The sequence below is a fragment of the Rattus norvegicus genome, chromosome 20 (genome assembly GCF_021556685.1).
Source record: "Rattus norvegicus strain SHRSP/BbbUtx chromosome 20, alternate assembly SHRSP_T2T, whole genome shotgun sequence".
NCBI lineage: Eukaryota > Metazoa > Chordata > Mammalia > Rodentia > Muridae > Rattus > Rattus norvegicus.
Window position 1 is genome coordinate 45,765,296 of NC_141553.1, and position 15,797 is coordinate 45,781,092.

The following is a 15,797-nucleotide window of genomic DNA, read 5'->3' on the forward strand; positions in this document are numbered from 1 at the left end:
TGTGACTTGGTTTGGTAAACACTGGTTCTACATGGCCATATCAACTCCTTGGGAAACAAAACTAGACATGGTCTTAGCCAATGGCGTCCACATTAAAGTCACGTGCTTCCAGGCTGACTTTTGGCTCTGCAGAAATGACTTTCCTGTTTCATCTCCAGGCTGTGATAAGTGTGTCTGGGACTTGACCGACGACCTGCGATTAGCAGCGCTCTCCATCGAAGAGAGCAAATCCGGGCTGCTGAGCGTGTCCTCCGGCGCTGCGGCCCACAGACACGTGACCGACATGAACTCTACCATCCACCTCCTCAAAGTAGGCTGAATGTTGCTCTTTTCACTGTAGTTTCACGGGATCCCTCTCAGCAACCTCTGTTGGCATCTGAGCTCCATGGTTATGTTATAGATGGTGTAGGTTCAACATAGATAATACCCAGTTATATGAGGAGTGAGGAAAAGCTCACGGTAATCAAAACCAGCACACCGATTTATTTTCATTAGTCAAACTAACATAATGGTTACGATTGTTTTTGTCAGTGCCTCACCTCTAGCCATTGCTCTGTGAGTTCAGGTGAATTAGCAATATCCACAGTTGACTGAAAATGTGCAGTGCAGACTAAAATAAGTGTCGCAAACTGGAGTGCCCATGGGATCTTAGCGAGCACTTGGAACTGCCTTGCCAAACTGCCCTGCCTGGACACATAAGACTCAGACTCGCCCAGACCCAGGGCAGTAAATATACTCAACCCTTCCCATAAGGCACACCTAATGGACTTAATCCAAAGTAGCCCCAGGACAGCAGCATTTCCACCAAGCTTCTAAAATGTGCGAACAAGAGGGGGCAGGGGGAGTGATCCAAAAAAAAAAATAAGAGAGAGAGAGAGAGAGAGAGAGAGAGAGAATTATCTCTTTACACCCAGAGGAAGAAAGCGTGTTTCTAAAATCCATTTTCTTTGATCCTGATTACTTGGTGAGTTTCTCTAGTACCTGATCAGATTGAAATTTGCCAGATTCCCGCCTAATTATAGTGTTTTCGACAATGGAAAAGGGTGCCCTTTCCCTGCAGCCAGCTCGGTGCCTGGCCAGAGGTCACTGAACAATATTAAATGGCAGATTTTTCAGTGTCCAGAAGCTGTTTACCCAACCCTTAATAGAATTCTACAGCACTCTGTGATCAGACTATTAAGAACAGAGGTCATGGGCTGGAGAAATGTTCTTAGTGGTTAAGAACACTGGCTGTTCTTGCAGAGGACCTGGGTCCAATTCCTAGCACACACGTGGAGGTTCACAACTGTCTGTAACTCCAGCTCCAGGGAATCCAACACCCTCTTCTGGCCACTGCAAACACTGCACTCATTCACAAATTGACACTAAGATCCACACAAATATTTAATCTAAAAATAAATATGAATAAAATATTTTAACCCTTCCCCCCCCCCCACAGACAAGGTTGTCAGAAAGAGAAAACCAGTATACCCTGAGAAAGATCCAGATAAACAACTCAGAGAACACACTGAGAAGCCTCCTGTCTGACGTAGAGGAACTGGATGAGAAGGTATGTGTTCCAAGTCTGTGCTTGGTGTATGTCAAACTTCTCCTGGGGAGATACAACACACACGTCTGTTCACCCCCAATACCACCAAAGTCCAACTCCATAAACCAATGAGTTTTATTGGGGTTACTTACAGGAATATGGGTGAAGAGTAATTTACAGAAGCATAAATTACTCTAAACGGCTTACATCACCCAGGCCCACTACAGCATGGCTGACAGCTTACAAAGCTGGGAACCCAAAACACACTGTATAGCCTTCAGGCTGCTCAATAGGTTGGAGAGTGACTCAGTTGGTCTTCCAGACACCTCAGTTGGTTTCTGTTTCTCACAAGCACCTGGTCTTGTCTGAGTGTCTTCTTTGCACCTTAGCTCAATTTATCTAAGGGGGACTCTCAGCTTTTACTGTTGACTCTGACAAGGAGGGGCCTGGTGAATCTGGTCTGTTTCAGGAATTTCCTGAATGTATTTGAGTTGGTTTTGTTTCGTTTATTTTGGTTTGGTTTGGTTTTGGCATGGTTTGGTTTTGGAATTTTTTTCCTGTTTACAGAGCTTCTCTGTGTTGAATGCTTCAACCTAGTAGGAAACTTTTAAACAACAGGGTCCACTTTGAGGAATACAGTTAGCCTGGGTAAACCTAGCAAATCACGAGCAATGAGGCTTTAAGAAGCCTGACCCATGAGTGTCTCAAAATAATCAAGGCCAGATCTACAGTAAAAGTTAATAAAGGGCATCTTCTGGTCTTCCCATTTTAATAGCTTTTCTTGAAAATTTACTCTTGTGGTGAACTTTCTATGCATTCATTCCTGCTAACACATTTGATGTGTGCTGCAACTAGGATAGTCATTTAATTGTTTGCATAGCACTGTACAGATAAGAGCTATTGAGCATCCAGGAATGTGCATTAGTGTATACAATATACACTTTAAATGTTAGTAAAAAAAAATGAAAGAAGTTAGCTGGTAAAAACTTGCCACTCAAGCCTAACACCCTGAGCTCAGTCCTTAGAACCCACGTGAGACAGGTCAGGTCATTTTTAAAAGTTCTTATTTTAACTCTGTACGCTTGCCATGTATGTACATGTACACACACACGAATAAAAAATAAATTAAACGTTTAAGAAGAATCTTGACCTAGGCCTTGAAGTTGATTTAAGTCTAAGACAATAGACAAGAATTAACAGTCGGAGATACCATCAACCATCTCCACTCGGCCATGAAGAACCCTTGCCCAGTATACTCAGAGAAGTGTGGTTTTCAAACGTTGAAGCCATTGAAGTATTCACAACAAAACAGCTGGCTAAATTTGCATTTCAGAAGTATTCCTTCTTCTGTAGAGAGGATAGGTTAGGTCTGGAAAGACTGAGGGTGGGGTGCAATGGGAGATTGCCACAGAGATGGGAAAAGAGAGGTTGGTTCCTTCCTTGCCTTCCCTTGTAAAGGATTTGCAGTGAGTGTGATGGACGAGACTGGGGAGACGTAAGGGGACAGAAGCAAGGCTGGCAGTTGGGATGAAAGGGTTACATGACCAATCAGAAGTCATATGACTAATTAGAAGTCATATGACCAATCAGAAGTCATATGACCAACTAGAAGATACAGTAGCAAAGAGGGAAAAGTTTGGTCTGGTAGAATGGATGAGTAAGTACAGATTAAATTACTCTAGACAATTTAGGTATGAAGTCAGTTCCTGTAGATGTCCCGGGACAGCTAGAGACTCGAGTCAGCAGCTTAGGCACTAAATGGGGGAGGCACAGGTATCTGGATGTCCCTAAACAGGAGGAAGGGAAGCCCACAGAAGTTGACATCCACCATTCAGGTTTGAAGAAACATACCAATATTCCTACTGTCTCCATGTCCATGTGTTTCCCAGAGTAGTGACTAAAATTAATCACAAAAGAATTGCAACTTAAAAAATAAAATTCATGGTGATTCTACAGATTGGTTATCATCATGGCTTAATTTTATGAGGAAAATTCACCACTGGGGTGAGTACATGATCAATCCATTGTAATGGTGTAATTAATCAGCCAGTTTATAACTATAGGTAATGTTTTAACTACAGGTTTTTGGTTCTGTTTTGAAGCAAGGCACACCTGTTTGATCGCATGCACACACCATTTTCCTTCCATGAACGAAGCTCCATAAAATAGATTAGACCTTTAAGACCCCTAAATACTGTATGATATTTGGTAACTTTTCAATTTCCAGGAATAAACATCCATTTTACATCATTTATATGTATAGGCCTATGTAGATAAAAGAATGACTATAGGTCTCTGTCCATCCTTATGTCTCACAGCGCCCTCTGGTGTCCATTAGTTAAAAGTGTTCTTCTAGGTGTCCTGTCTCTTCACATTTTAAAGTTAAAAGTAAATTTAAAGACAGTCATAACAGTAGAACATTTCTTTGAAGTATAAGACCAAAGTATGCATATATATAATCGCGTGTGTGTCCAATTTTGAAAACGAGTCTCGTTTTTTTCTACATATAACATTTAAATGGGATCCAACATAAACATTTTTAATGCATTATATGTCACATTTATGTTTTAAGAGCAGCGGAGGGTGGCGTGAAGAGTAAGATTCATTTTATTTTCTGCGTCATCTAATTTTTACATGATCACACCACTTTTTCTCCAGAAAGTCTTAGATGAGCCCAGGAGAAGACTGGTGTTGGGGAAGGGATGCGATGACCCAGAAGGGACAGTACACTCGGGGACCACACTTTATTCGGAGTCTGATGACCATGTCGCCTCTCACAGATATCCTATTTTGTATTAAGGAATATCTGACTTGGCTGACAAATGGCTTCTGTCTTAATTAGGGTTCCTTTGTCTGGGATGAAACGCCATGACCAAAGCAACCTGGGGAGGAAAGGGTTTTATTTCACTCCCTATAACATATAACAGTTCATCGTCAAACACAGTGAGGGCAGGAAGTTATGCAGGGCAGGAACCTAGAGGTAGGACTTAATGAGGAGGACATGGAGGCGTGCTGCTTACTGGCTTGCTCCCCGTGTCTTGTTTGACCTGAGTTCATGTAGAACCTAAGACTATCAGCCCAGGAGTCCCCTTCCCGCAATGGGCTCGGCTCTCACCAATATCATTACTTTAGAAAATGCCCTGCCGGCTTGCATCCTGCCAGATCTTGATGAGGCATTTTCCCAGCTGAGGCTCTCTCCACTCTGATGGCTTGTGTCAAGATGACATAAGCCTAACCAGTACAACGTCTAAATGCTTCTTTTATGATAACATTTCTGCATATTCTTCCTTAGTTACTATAGAGGGACACTTGCTTGGTTTATCCTAAAAAGGGCAAAAACATCGCCAGTGATATCATTCCCTAGTCCTGTAGGTAGAACACTGTATAAAAGGAGAGAGTTTGGAGCAACCACTTCCCTAGTCTGGGGAACTTGCTCAGTAGCCTTCCAGCACGCCATCCACCAGACTTCAGCTTGCTATCTGTATGATCATTAAAGCCTTTTATCACAGAGTTGAACCAAAAAGGCACCAGAAATAGCAAGCTGATCCTTATTAAATACAGGCTGAAGAACTCCTCCTCCTAGCTACTTAACTCAGCAACCCGTCTGTCCTGTCCATTGTTAAAAGGAAGTACACGTCTCTGGTGCAGTGGAAGCAATGTCCTGGCCTTTAGGTCATCTCCTGCCCATGACTATATCCAGAAATGTACACACATATGCGCATACGCACACACATATGTACATGCCTGTGCACATGCACACACACCCTTTCTTCTAAAGCCACAGCACAGCCGTTGGGGTTTAATGGTGTTAAAGGCTTTATCGGAGCTCTGAGACAGAGGCACCACACCGAGCGGAGTCAGCCCCTGGGGGGAAAAGTTCCATTCGCTCTGTGCCAAATCCGCCTGAGCCGTTGTTTGCACACAAGGGCCATCAGTGTTGATGGGAAATTGGAAGGAAGCTCTGGAAACAGCAGTTATCCCAGGGTGTATTATCCTAGTGTGTAAATCTCTGTGGTGAGTCAGTTTCAGCAGTGGTTGGAGCACCCAGTAGGAACATTGCGGGATCTGCCCTCTTTCTCTATCATTCCCGCTTTGACGATGGTTAAGCCCTTCCATCAGAATGCTGTCCACGTGATCGGCATACTCGGGTCATTACCTATTCTGGCATCCTGAGATATAGAAACAATTGCAAGGACAAGACCCATGTGATAAGAGGTCGGTTGGGACCGAACCATGACTAATGGCCTCAGTATATTATCTAATTTTAATAGCACTGGTTATTACCTAGTCTCCCTGCATGACTCCTAGGACCACTCAGTAAGTCATAGAGCTGGCACGCTAGGAAGGTTCCTCATGTCTGCCGAGTGACTACGTTGTACTCACCCACGCTCATGGTTGAATATACAGCATAAATCTAACGTTTACTCGTATACTCTGTAGGGAAGCCGAGCCTCAAGGAAGGGGACGCTGGTTGAAAAGGAAAGCACGGATACAATTGACCAGGCAACTCAGCTCGTCGAGCAAGCCCACAGCATGAGGGACAAAATCCAAGGTGAGCCTCTTCTCTTCCGTCTAACTTTTCACGTCGAGGAAACATTCGGTGTCTGGGTGACAGTTGAAGAGTGGCTGTCAGGGGTTGCTGTGTGCTGGAGCGCACTGTTCAAAGGGCTACAGAGTTCAGCTTCAGTACCGTCTTCAGGGCAGCTTTGCTCGCTGAGATTTCTGAACGCCCGTTCCTATGCATTATCTCTCAATGTTCAAGAATAAACATACGCAGCCACTCTCTCTAGGCATCCCACTTACATTGAACGCCACGGTCCCTTTCTATTGGAGGAAGTGCGGTGTCTTTAAAAGGAAAGAGTTTAGTTGGAGTCCCATTTTTCCAGTTATTCACAGCCCCAGAATATGTCTTTGGTAGATAAATAAACCATGTCAGGCGTGGTTGTGCAAGCCTCTGACCCCAGGGCTGGGAGATAGAGGCAGGGAGATATGAGCCTGGTCTACACGGCAAGTTCCAGGCTTGTTTTTAGGTCACACTTTGAAACACTGTGTCATAACACTGGAGGTGGGGGTGTGTGTGAGGAGAACGAGAGCAGACCAGTCCAATAGTCTCTGTCTGTTGCTCAGTGACCACAGACAAGTGAGTAGAGTAGGTTTGTAGCCCAAAAGCAAAGGGACGAGGGCTCTGGATGATTCCTTGTCCTGAAGCCCTGTGACAGAGTCTACCCATCCTACTGGAGCTGTCACTCCTCTGAGCTCTGATTTTTCCACTAAATACAGGCTGCATCTCGGAGACTGTTTTAACAGCGGTGCGGTGAAAGCTGTCTCCAATTTCCCAACAGAAAGAGACTGCATTTGTTCTAGGATAAAGAGACATTCCTCGGGTTAGAGTCGGCAAAGATCTGCGATTTGTTTCCATGGTTTTTCTTTTATTATGCTATAAATCAAGAGTTAGGCGATAATACCAAAGGCATCTCAGGGCACAATGACAGTAAAGAGACCCACAGTGAAAGATTCATATCTTTCTACCGAGGAGCTAGGAGCGTATTCTAGGCTAAGGGACATATAAAGCCAAAATTGATCCTTTGCTTTGCTTCCTTGGATGTCTGTAAAGTACAGTGGAAACCAATGGCTTACATTTCAGACCTCCCACTGCCCTCCTCCCTAGCTCACGTGTTTGCATTCACTGATAAAATATTCCTTTCCTAAAGCGCCATTCTATTGATTTATTCAAACAGTGAGAGTGATCCTAGACATATGCCCTCATGTTTATCCAATTGAGAAATGAATGCCCCATTAGGCAGCAAATAAAGTCAAGACCCTTCTAAGCCAGACAGAGGAAGTAATTCACCTTTGCTATTTAGCAAACCAGACCTTGGCCATTAGGTGCTTCCTTTGAAAAGAATCTGAGCTATCTTACTTGTCCTTTGGTCATGGGACAGGACAGAGGAAAAAAAAATACCAAGCAAAGGGAAGTAGGAAGCTAATTTTCATCAGTTTTCATTTCTTTAAAATAATGTATGAATAGTTTCCAAAGACCAAGGCACAAATGTCATTGTATTGCTTTGTGCTAATCTATCCCAGACACAGCTAAAACAAAACAGCCTGAAACTGAGCAGAATTTACATCAAAATGGCAAATAATTCAGCTTTGCCCCACCAGAACTTGGGGTGGGGGTAGGGTTAGGGGACAGTGTGTTTGGTTCATTTGAGGTTTACATTTTGTTTATTTCAAGAAATCATACTTTAGACTCTGTGTGAAGAGTGAATGTTTAAGGCTTTGATACTTGGGGCTTTGGAGGGGTTAGCATCAGTTGATCTCCCTGTAACACTCATAGTAATGTCCGGTGCATTAAAACCATCTATTCCCACTTATGTTCCTTCAAAATTCAAGAATGCTGTACGGCATGGATAGCACATCACTTCTCATTCCCAACCACCCTAAAATAGCTGTCAGAGTCCTTCAACCCCTCGCCCTGATGTGATTTATGTGACATCAGTGTTTGTCACCCATCTTATCCGGACAACCACACAGATCATAGCAAACCACAGACACACAATTTCATTACGCCAGGAAGATAAAGCACTTCCTCCCAGAGCTGCCAGAGAACAAGGGCGCCATACAACCTCTCCTCTGATCATATGGACCAGGAATGAGGGTGTCAAAGAACTGTTACATGTCAGAGTTTAAGCAAGTTACCTAATCTCTCTAAGCTTCAATGGCCCCCTTGGTTCTAAAATCTTCAGCCTACATCAGATGTAGGGCAAACAGACTTGAAGTCAAATGGCCCAGTCTTGAAAATATTCACAGAAGGCAAATAGAAAAGCCATGTTATCTGTATGCATGCGTGTATCTACATATATGACTTTGTATATATAATGTATATATTATTCAGGAAAAATATGTATAAGCAAAACGATCACACAATAATTTTTTTTAATCTCTTTACTAGCTTGATCGTAAAATTCTCTGGAAGGCTCAATTACAAATGTACTCTCGTTTTGGCTTAGAGCTTTGTTTTGCTAAGTCAATGATGACTAAATTGGAATTAGTATCCCCACCGCATGCTTCAAGTGACAGGAGACACTGCCAAACATTTTTTTCCAAGCCAAGTATTTCTGTAAAATGTTGAGCAAAGTCCTCAGAGTATGAGTGTTCTCGAATCACCATGGATACCGGATGAGCATAGAGCCAAGTCAGACTCTGGGGCAGCCCATTCCCATTCCCAGAGTGGTTTCCTCAGGTTGGCCTCTCTCCTCATCCTGCCCTCTCATGCTGACACCAGCACTCACAGCATAGTACCAGCCCAGCCTGGGAATGAGCTCTCTTTCCTGTAGGGTCAGTCCCAAGCCTTGCCACCAGATTGCACAGCCCTGAGCATCCTTTGCCTGTTCCTGCTCACCATGTTCTTCTTCCTAGAGATCAATAGCAAGATGCTTTACTATGGAGAGAATCAGGAACTTGGCCCTGAGGAAATTGCGGAGAAGCTGGTGTTGGCCCAGAAAATGCTGGATGAGATCCGAAGCCGGCAGCCATTCCTCACCCATCGGGAGCTTGTGGATGAGGAGGCAGATGAAGTCCAGGAATGTACGTGTCTTCCACCCCTGGCCAACACAGCATATGTCCTCTCTCTCCTAGTGGGACCAGGAAAGGACAGCAAGGCGCAGAGCAACATTTGGTCAAACAACTAAGTCTCCTTATTCAGAGCTGTATAGAATCTATGCCCAGCCTGAGGACTCATTCCGGAAAACTTGAAATTGTTTTTGATCGAGAGTTTTTGATGCAGGACCAGCTTAGAGAATTCTATGCAGAATCTTCCTAGCTTTTACTGCTGTGGAGAGAGAACAAAGAAGTAGAAGTTGGTGGAGAAAAGAAATAAAAATAAACTTCCCAAGCCTATGCTGAAAGAAATTTTATAGAAAATGTCAACAGTGTTGATGTTCTGATGGCCCTGACTTTTGATAAGTTTTTATCTCCAATAGACACATGGCCTGTCCTTAATTATAAGTATAAACACTACACAAAGTAGTAGTATTAGATGCCTGATTGGTGGCTATAGAGCTCATCAATGCTACCTGCCAATATACCCTGAGTGAATTCATTTTAAACCATAGCTATCTATTTGATCCTGATTTTATGGGGTGCTTATTCAGGCTGATCTCAACCTTCATGCTGACCTCTAGTCTATGTGGCATAGGTGAAATTCACCCATGTGACTTTCATGCTAGGACTAAGCAGGCAGGCTGGGCCTCTCCCTCCGTGTAGAGTCTTTGTCTCTTGGAAGATAGCATGTACTTGTCCACAGGCAGGGGAGCCTGCTGAGAGGGGAAGAATAGACCTTCAAGGGCTCCTTATGCCTGGGCTTGGAACTCAGTCACATCACATCTGTCCTCTCGGTCAGGACCAGCCTGGACTCAAAGGGCAAAATTGGTTACATTCTCAGTGAGAAAAGTTGCAAGGAATCCACACATTCAAGCAAAGGAAATTACAGATTTCAAATCAGATTTCAGCAATTACTGGTATCTCAAAATACTTCCACTCCTATATCAGAATTGTAGATTCCATCGCTAGATCTTAATACATTAATAGAGATTGATTGGTAAATTAATAAAAATATAAATTGAAAAGTTACTGGTTTGAATTTATACCTTAGCTATTTTTGCTTACATTGTTGTCGCTTTTAAATTTTCTGTATTTTATTTTGCACATTTGAAAATCCATGATAGGAAGGGGCCTGAGAGCTTTATTAGATTGTAGGGGAGTCGATGGGGCTGCAACGGTTAAAGAGCACGAGTCGTCTTCCCACAGAGTCGTCTTCCCACAGATGCCGCCCCGCCGACCTTTGTTATCCATTATTGTAGCTATCAGAGAAGGCAGTTATTGGCATAAAGGTTCATTGTAACAACAAACAAAGTGTTAGCATCAAAGAGAAGGACAGGAGAAGTCCAGGCCCGTGAGGAGAGCTGGAACTCCAGCTTCAGAGCCAGATGTTCCCAAGTTCCTTGACTATTTTGAAATTTAACCAGACTGCCCCATGGAAAAAAGACCAATTACTTCTCTCTCTCTCTCTCTCTCCCTCTCCCTCTCCCTCTCCCTCTCCCTCTCCCTCTCCCTCTCTCTCTCCTTCTCTCTCTCTCTCTCTCTCCCTTTCCCTCTCTCTCCCTCTCTCTCTCTCTCTCTCTCTCTCTCTCTCTCTCTCTCTCTCTCTCTCTCAGTCTCCTGAAATATGTGACTGCATTTAAACCTTTTTTTTTTTACTGAGTCAGGAATGTGTATGTTTTCTCATACTAAGGAAAGGAAGGCAAACTTTAACCAGACTGTCCTTCCCTAGTGAAGTTGGAGGGACCAAGAATCATGGTATCCAATCAATAAACGTGCCTGTGAGCCATGAATGAAGCGTCCATTCAGGGAGACTTTAAGAATATTGAGTCCTTGCTATTTAATATTTATCCCACCCAAAACCTCAGATTGAGTTTGACCTGAGTGGAAGCAGTGGGGTAAAGTGGTCAGAATGAGTGTTATAAACAGATTAGATGTTTGTTCTATTACTACCTAGAAAACATTGGCTATTTTTCATAGGAATAACTATAAGTATGTCCAGTTTTCCTTTGTGAGATAAAGCTATGGATAATCCGGATAATAAGCAGAAAGGTAAAACAGCCTAGACTTTGCACAAAGGGTAATCCTCTTGGAAAATGAATCAAGCCCGTCCTTTAGTTGACAGGTCAGGAGTTCCTAGATCCAAGAGAAAAGCATCTCTCCCTTAACTGGAAATGGTGGGGTTACCTTTGTGACCCTCTCTCCTGTCTCAGTCCCTGAAGCGCCCAGGGCCTGATATTTTTTTTCTACTTTGTGAAGCAGGAGCCCAGACTAAATGTATCTCCACTTCTCCTCAGTGCTGAGCCAAGCTGAGAACTGGCAGAGACTGCACAACGACACCCGCTCTTTACTCCCTGTGGTGTTGGAGCAGCTGGATGACTACAATGCTAAGCTGTCAGACCTCCAGGAATCCATTAACCAGGCCCTTGACCATGTCAGGGATGCAGAAGACATGAACAGAGCCATCACCTCGAAGCAGCGGGACCATGAGGTACAGTGGGCGGCAACTGTAACTGCATGGACAGACTGAACTTACACGTGAAAAACCTTCATATGAAAAAGTGGCTGACATTTGAATGTTGATATACTTACACACTCACATTTTAAATATGGTTACTTTTCTCTAGTGTAAGTTACTACCATATCTGTGCCTTAAATTAAGTCCAACAGTGATAAATAAATGTTTAGTCTTTGCTTGGGTGAGAATGAGGTCTTGTCAGTGCCTCTACTCCTACATGAGGCTATACCGCTTTCTCCAGAGGGAAAAGGATTATTTGACAAACTTACGTCTGCCCAGAACTGTCTTTTGGATATTTGCAGGTTTTAGAAAGTTGTCATTTTTGGAAAGGAATTTTCATGGGCCACTGACAGCAGCTATAAAGAAAGGGAGTTAAACTCAAGCTAAAACCACACAAACACAAAAAGGTGAGGAAAATTCTAAGTCCTCCACAGCTCGCCCAGCCTATCTTTCTCCAGTGCCCACACCCACAGGGCTAGGAAGTGCTGACTGTGTGTCCGCTCCACACGACGCTTGTGATCCCCACCACCACCAGTGAAGAACCATCCTCATAGAAATGACACAAGTAAACTTGGGCATGTTTGTAAAACTTAGGCTAAAAAACAAAGTAGACAAGTAAAAATGGCCAGTAGCAAATCCAGGAGTTCATTTGAGTATTTTATTGTCAATAAGATCAACTTAAACTTGGTCCACTGATGAGATTTTCAGTTGCCATTGCTCCTCAATAGATTGTTGTAAAAGTTACACACACACACACACACACACACACACACACACACACACACACAAACTGGCTTGCACCACATTTTTCTAACAGGAGCAAACTCTTATTCACTATTTTTTTAGAATAATAGTAGCCAGTGTAGCATTTAGTGAATGGATGTACGTACAACAAACTTGTTAGTAAAGCCTAAACTATTGTTTAAAGGTAGCCACTGGAGTCTACCTGCCCTTCAACTTCCTATTTGCCTATTCCACATGCAGTCAACCACACGACCCTCCAGTTTTACCAGCTAAGCAATTTCTGTCTGCTGTTCCTCTACAATTTCTTTTCTTCTGACCCTCGCCGTTTCCCAGCCCATTACCTTGTTCTATTTCTCCTCCATCCCTCCGCTCCTTCAGACCACCCTCCCCACCCTGCGGAGAGTACCCCATCCACTAACAGTTCTCTTGCTCTTACTTAAAGTTCTCCATTGTTTCTTTGCCACCTATAATGATGTATGGACGCTAAATCTGTGGACCACTGGATGGATTACAACGTAAGTTTGGAGGTTCATGGTAGTCACTTCCAAAAGAAAACCAAATAAAAGGACATTTTGATTCCAGTCTTGCATAAGTGCTTGAGGCTGACCTTTATTGTAGAGCAGCATTGCCACACATATCTAGACACATATCTAATTCCACAGACAGAAGAGCCATTGGTTACTTATAATATATATTTACACTACATCTTCAATAAACTCTAGTGCGATCTGAGAAAGAAAACCATAGCAGCTCGCAATTGGAAAGTCCTAAGATATTTTCGTCAAATCAATGAATTTTTACTGACACGTTGATTTGTACCAGGAGTTATGATGGGTGGTTTAGGGTTCAGAGATGAAGGGTTCCGTGGTAGTGTGGAGCTTCTAGCTTAGAGGGATGGTTGGTCCATTCACAGACAACCACAATAGAGAAACACAGCTATGTGCCTGGCATTTTGGGATTGCCTCTGCAGGAAGAAGGAAAGAATGACTAAGGTAGCCAGGGCAAGAGAAAATAAAGGTTGCCTTGTAGGTAGGCAGGGACTGCCTGAGTGGAATGCACGAGCCTAGGAACAGACAAGGCTAAAGAGGCTAATGGGGCAGGTCAAAGAGGGTTCCATAGGCCATGTGAAGAGCTTGGACTCCTATAAAATGGAGCCTTCGAACAAAGTTAACCACTGCACACTTACAAATGTATAATAGGTAACAAGCTAACATACATGCATTAAGCAGAAATATGAAACTTGTGCGAGACATGAGGATCACAGCAAGTCGTCTAACACTTCTAGGAGCTCAATCATAAAGACTTTAAACTGTTTGATATGGAGAGTAAATTGTGAAAAGAAGAAGCTATCAGCCCAGACCATGCCCCGCCAGACAAGGACTTAGGAGACCACCTAGAAGACCCAAACACAGCCGTAGAAGGAAGGTTTCATTACAGGACCAAAGAAGCTAAGATCTGCCTTGGTGTATTCGCAAACCCTATGGGGTTCTCTTTTCCAACTGTGAGCTGTCAATCTCAGAAAGGGCTTGTCTTCTTCATGGACCTTTACTAGAGAACCCATTCTAGTATGTTGTGAGCCACCGTACTCAGTTCTCCACTGACTTATTTTTAGGGTTCCGTAATCTCCACAACCAGTAAGAGTGGCCCACCATGGGCTGAAGATTAACGCACAGGCATGCATGACCAGCTGCTGCACTAGGATTTGGCAAATACTGACATGTGTCAGGACTTTGTCATGAGCAGTAAGTGAACACTGCCATCTGGGCAAAGTGACTTCAGTTCTAAAAGTAAACGCACGCCAATCTAGTGCTTAATTAAAACTTTCTTACGCACATTTTTAGAAAACCCCCACGGATGTGGATATCGGGAATTTGGCGTTGCAGTCGTTTCAGGCAGATGGTAGGCCTCTTTTAGCTCGGTTAAACAAATCCTTCCACTAAGCACAAGTGAACAGCGTGAGCGGAATCTTAGGAAAAGAACAGCAGGGCACACACATTTTAAGCCTCTGTCTGTCTGTCCTGCTGCTGCTGCTGCTGCTGCTGCTGCTGCTGCTGCTGCTGCTGCTGCTTCCTAGCTGATGGTCAGCAAGAGTGTTTCTTGACTCCTATACAAAAGCTGCCTCCCAGATACAGAGGCCATGGAGTTTCCCATCCTTTTTCCTTTGCTCACATGGTTGTGCACAGCTCCCTTATCTAATTCTGTCTAGCCCTTGATCCAGGCTACGTGACTCATTACGTAGCACATCTCACTAAAGTTCTTACATCCTTTTATTCTTGCATCTACTGAGAATTCTATGTAAACTGTGGAAACCACCCACCGCCACATGTCACTCCCATGCATAGACACATATGGGTACACACGCAACACAGTCCTGCCATGAAAACATGGTCAGTTATTTATACACATCAGGTTGGCAGACAGATTCAGGAAGTCCTTCTAAAGCCCAAGTTAAGAAGAAGCCCCTCCCTCTTCTGCACCGGTACAGCCATGAATTGTAACAATGCGATTATCTTTAATACGTCTAGGGTATAATCTATGGTCCAGTTTCAAAGATATTACTGAATGTGTGACTTTGTGTCCTCTGTGTGTGTCTGTGCGTGCACGTGCATGGATGTGTGCATTGTGTGTGTGTGCATGTGTCTGTGCATGCATGTGTGCGTGTGTGTGCACCTGTGGTTCACATTTTGTCTATCCCCACTAAAGTCATAAGCACCCAAAAGGCAGTGCTCTTGCTGTGCATGCATTCTGTCTTCCCAGGATCCAACACAATGTCTCACAGGCATCAGTTTTACTGGTCAACAAATGGGTATAAACAGGGATGTAAAGTAGCCTTCCCTGCTGTGTAATCCAGATACCATTTGTGAATACTGATTGTTCTTGCTGATCAATACTTTTTTCAACACTAACCAGACTCCAAAATTACTAAACACTCTTTTTCCTATTTCTCCGTGTTTAAATGTTATGAAATTTTAATTTCTTCCAATGGAAAAAATATTAAATACCAGGTTATAATTTAATTTGAATTTAATTAAGGCCTAGTATTTCAGTTATATAGCAGTCTTTCCTTTAACAGGAGTGAATTTGAATGAGTGAAACCTTATTGGAATTTGATTCTACACTTTAAAATATGATTTTAAATTTTTCTTGAAATTATACCGCCCAGTTTTTTTCCTGTAAGTAATTAATTGTAGAGGTGGCATCAAGGCCATGGTCTTATGCATGGTAGGAACATGTTCTACTACTGAGTAATAGCCCTAGCCCCACACTTAAGAACTTTTTGGCAAAATATTTTTTCTTTTACTGAAAATAATTTTTCCTCACATAAAATGTGCTGATTATGATTCCCCTTCCCTCTACCCCTCACAGTTCCTCCCTGACTCCCCTCTCTTATGGATCTATTGCTGTCTG

General features: G+C 43.2%; 1 protein-coding gene across 1 annotated transcript in view; it reads left to right on the plus strand.

Moving 5' to 3' along the window:
- Lama4 (laminin subunit alpha 4) overlaps positions 1-15,797 on the plus strand; it is a 141,963-nt gene that overhangs the window by 66,114 nt on the left and 60,052 nt on the right. Inside the window, 5 exon segments of the mRNA NM_001309447.1 lie at positions 159-310; positions 1,439-1,549; positions 5,969-6,080; positions 8,948-9,115; positions 11,425-11,618. Coding sequence (NP_001296376.1) covers positions 159-310; positions 1,439-1,549; positions 5,969-6,080; positions 8,948-9,115; positions 11,425-11,618 — 737 coding nt within the window.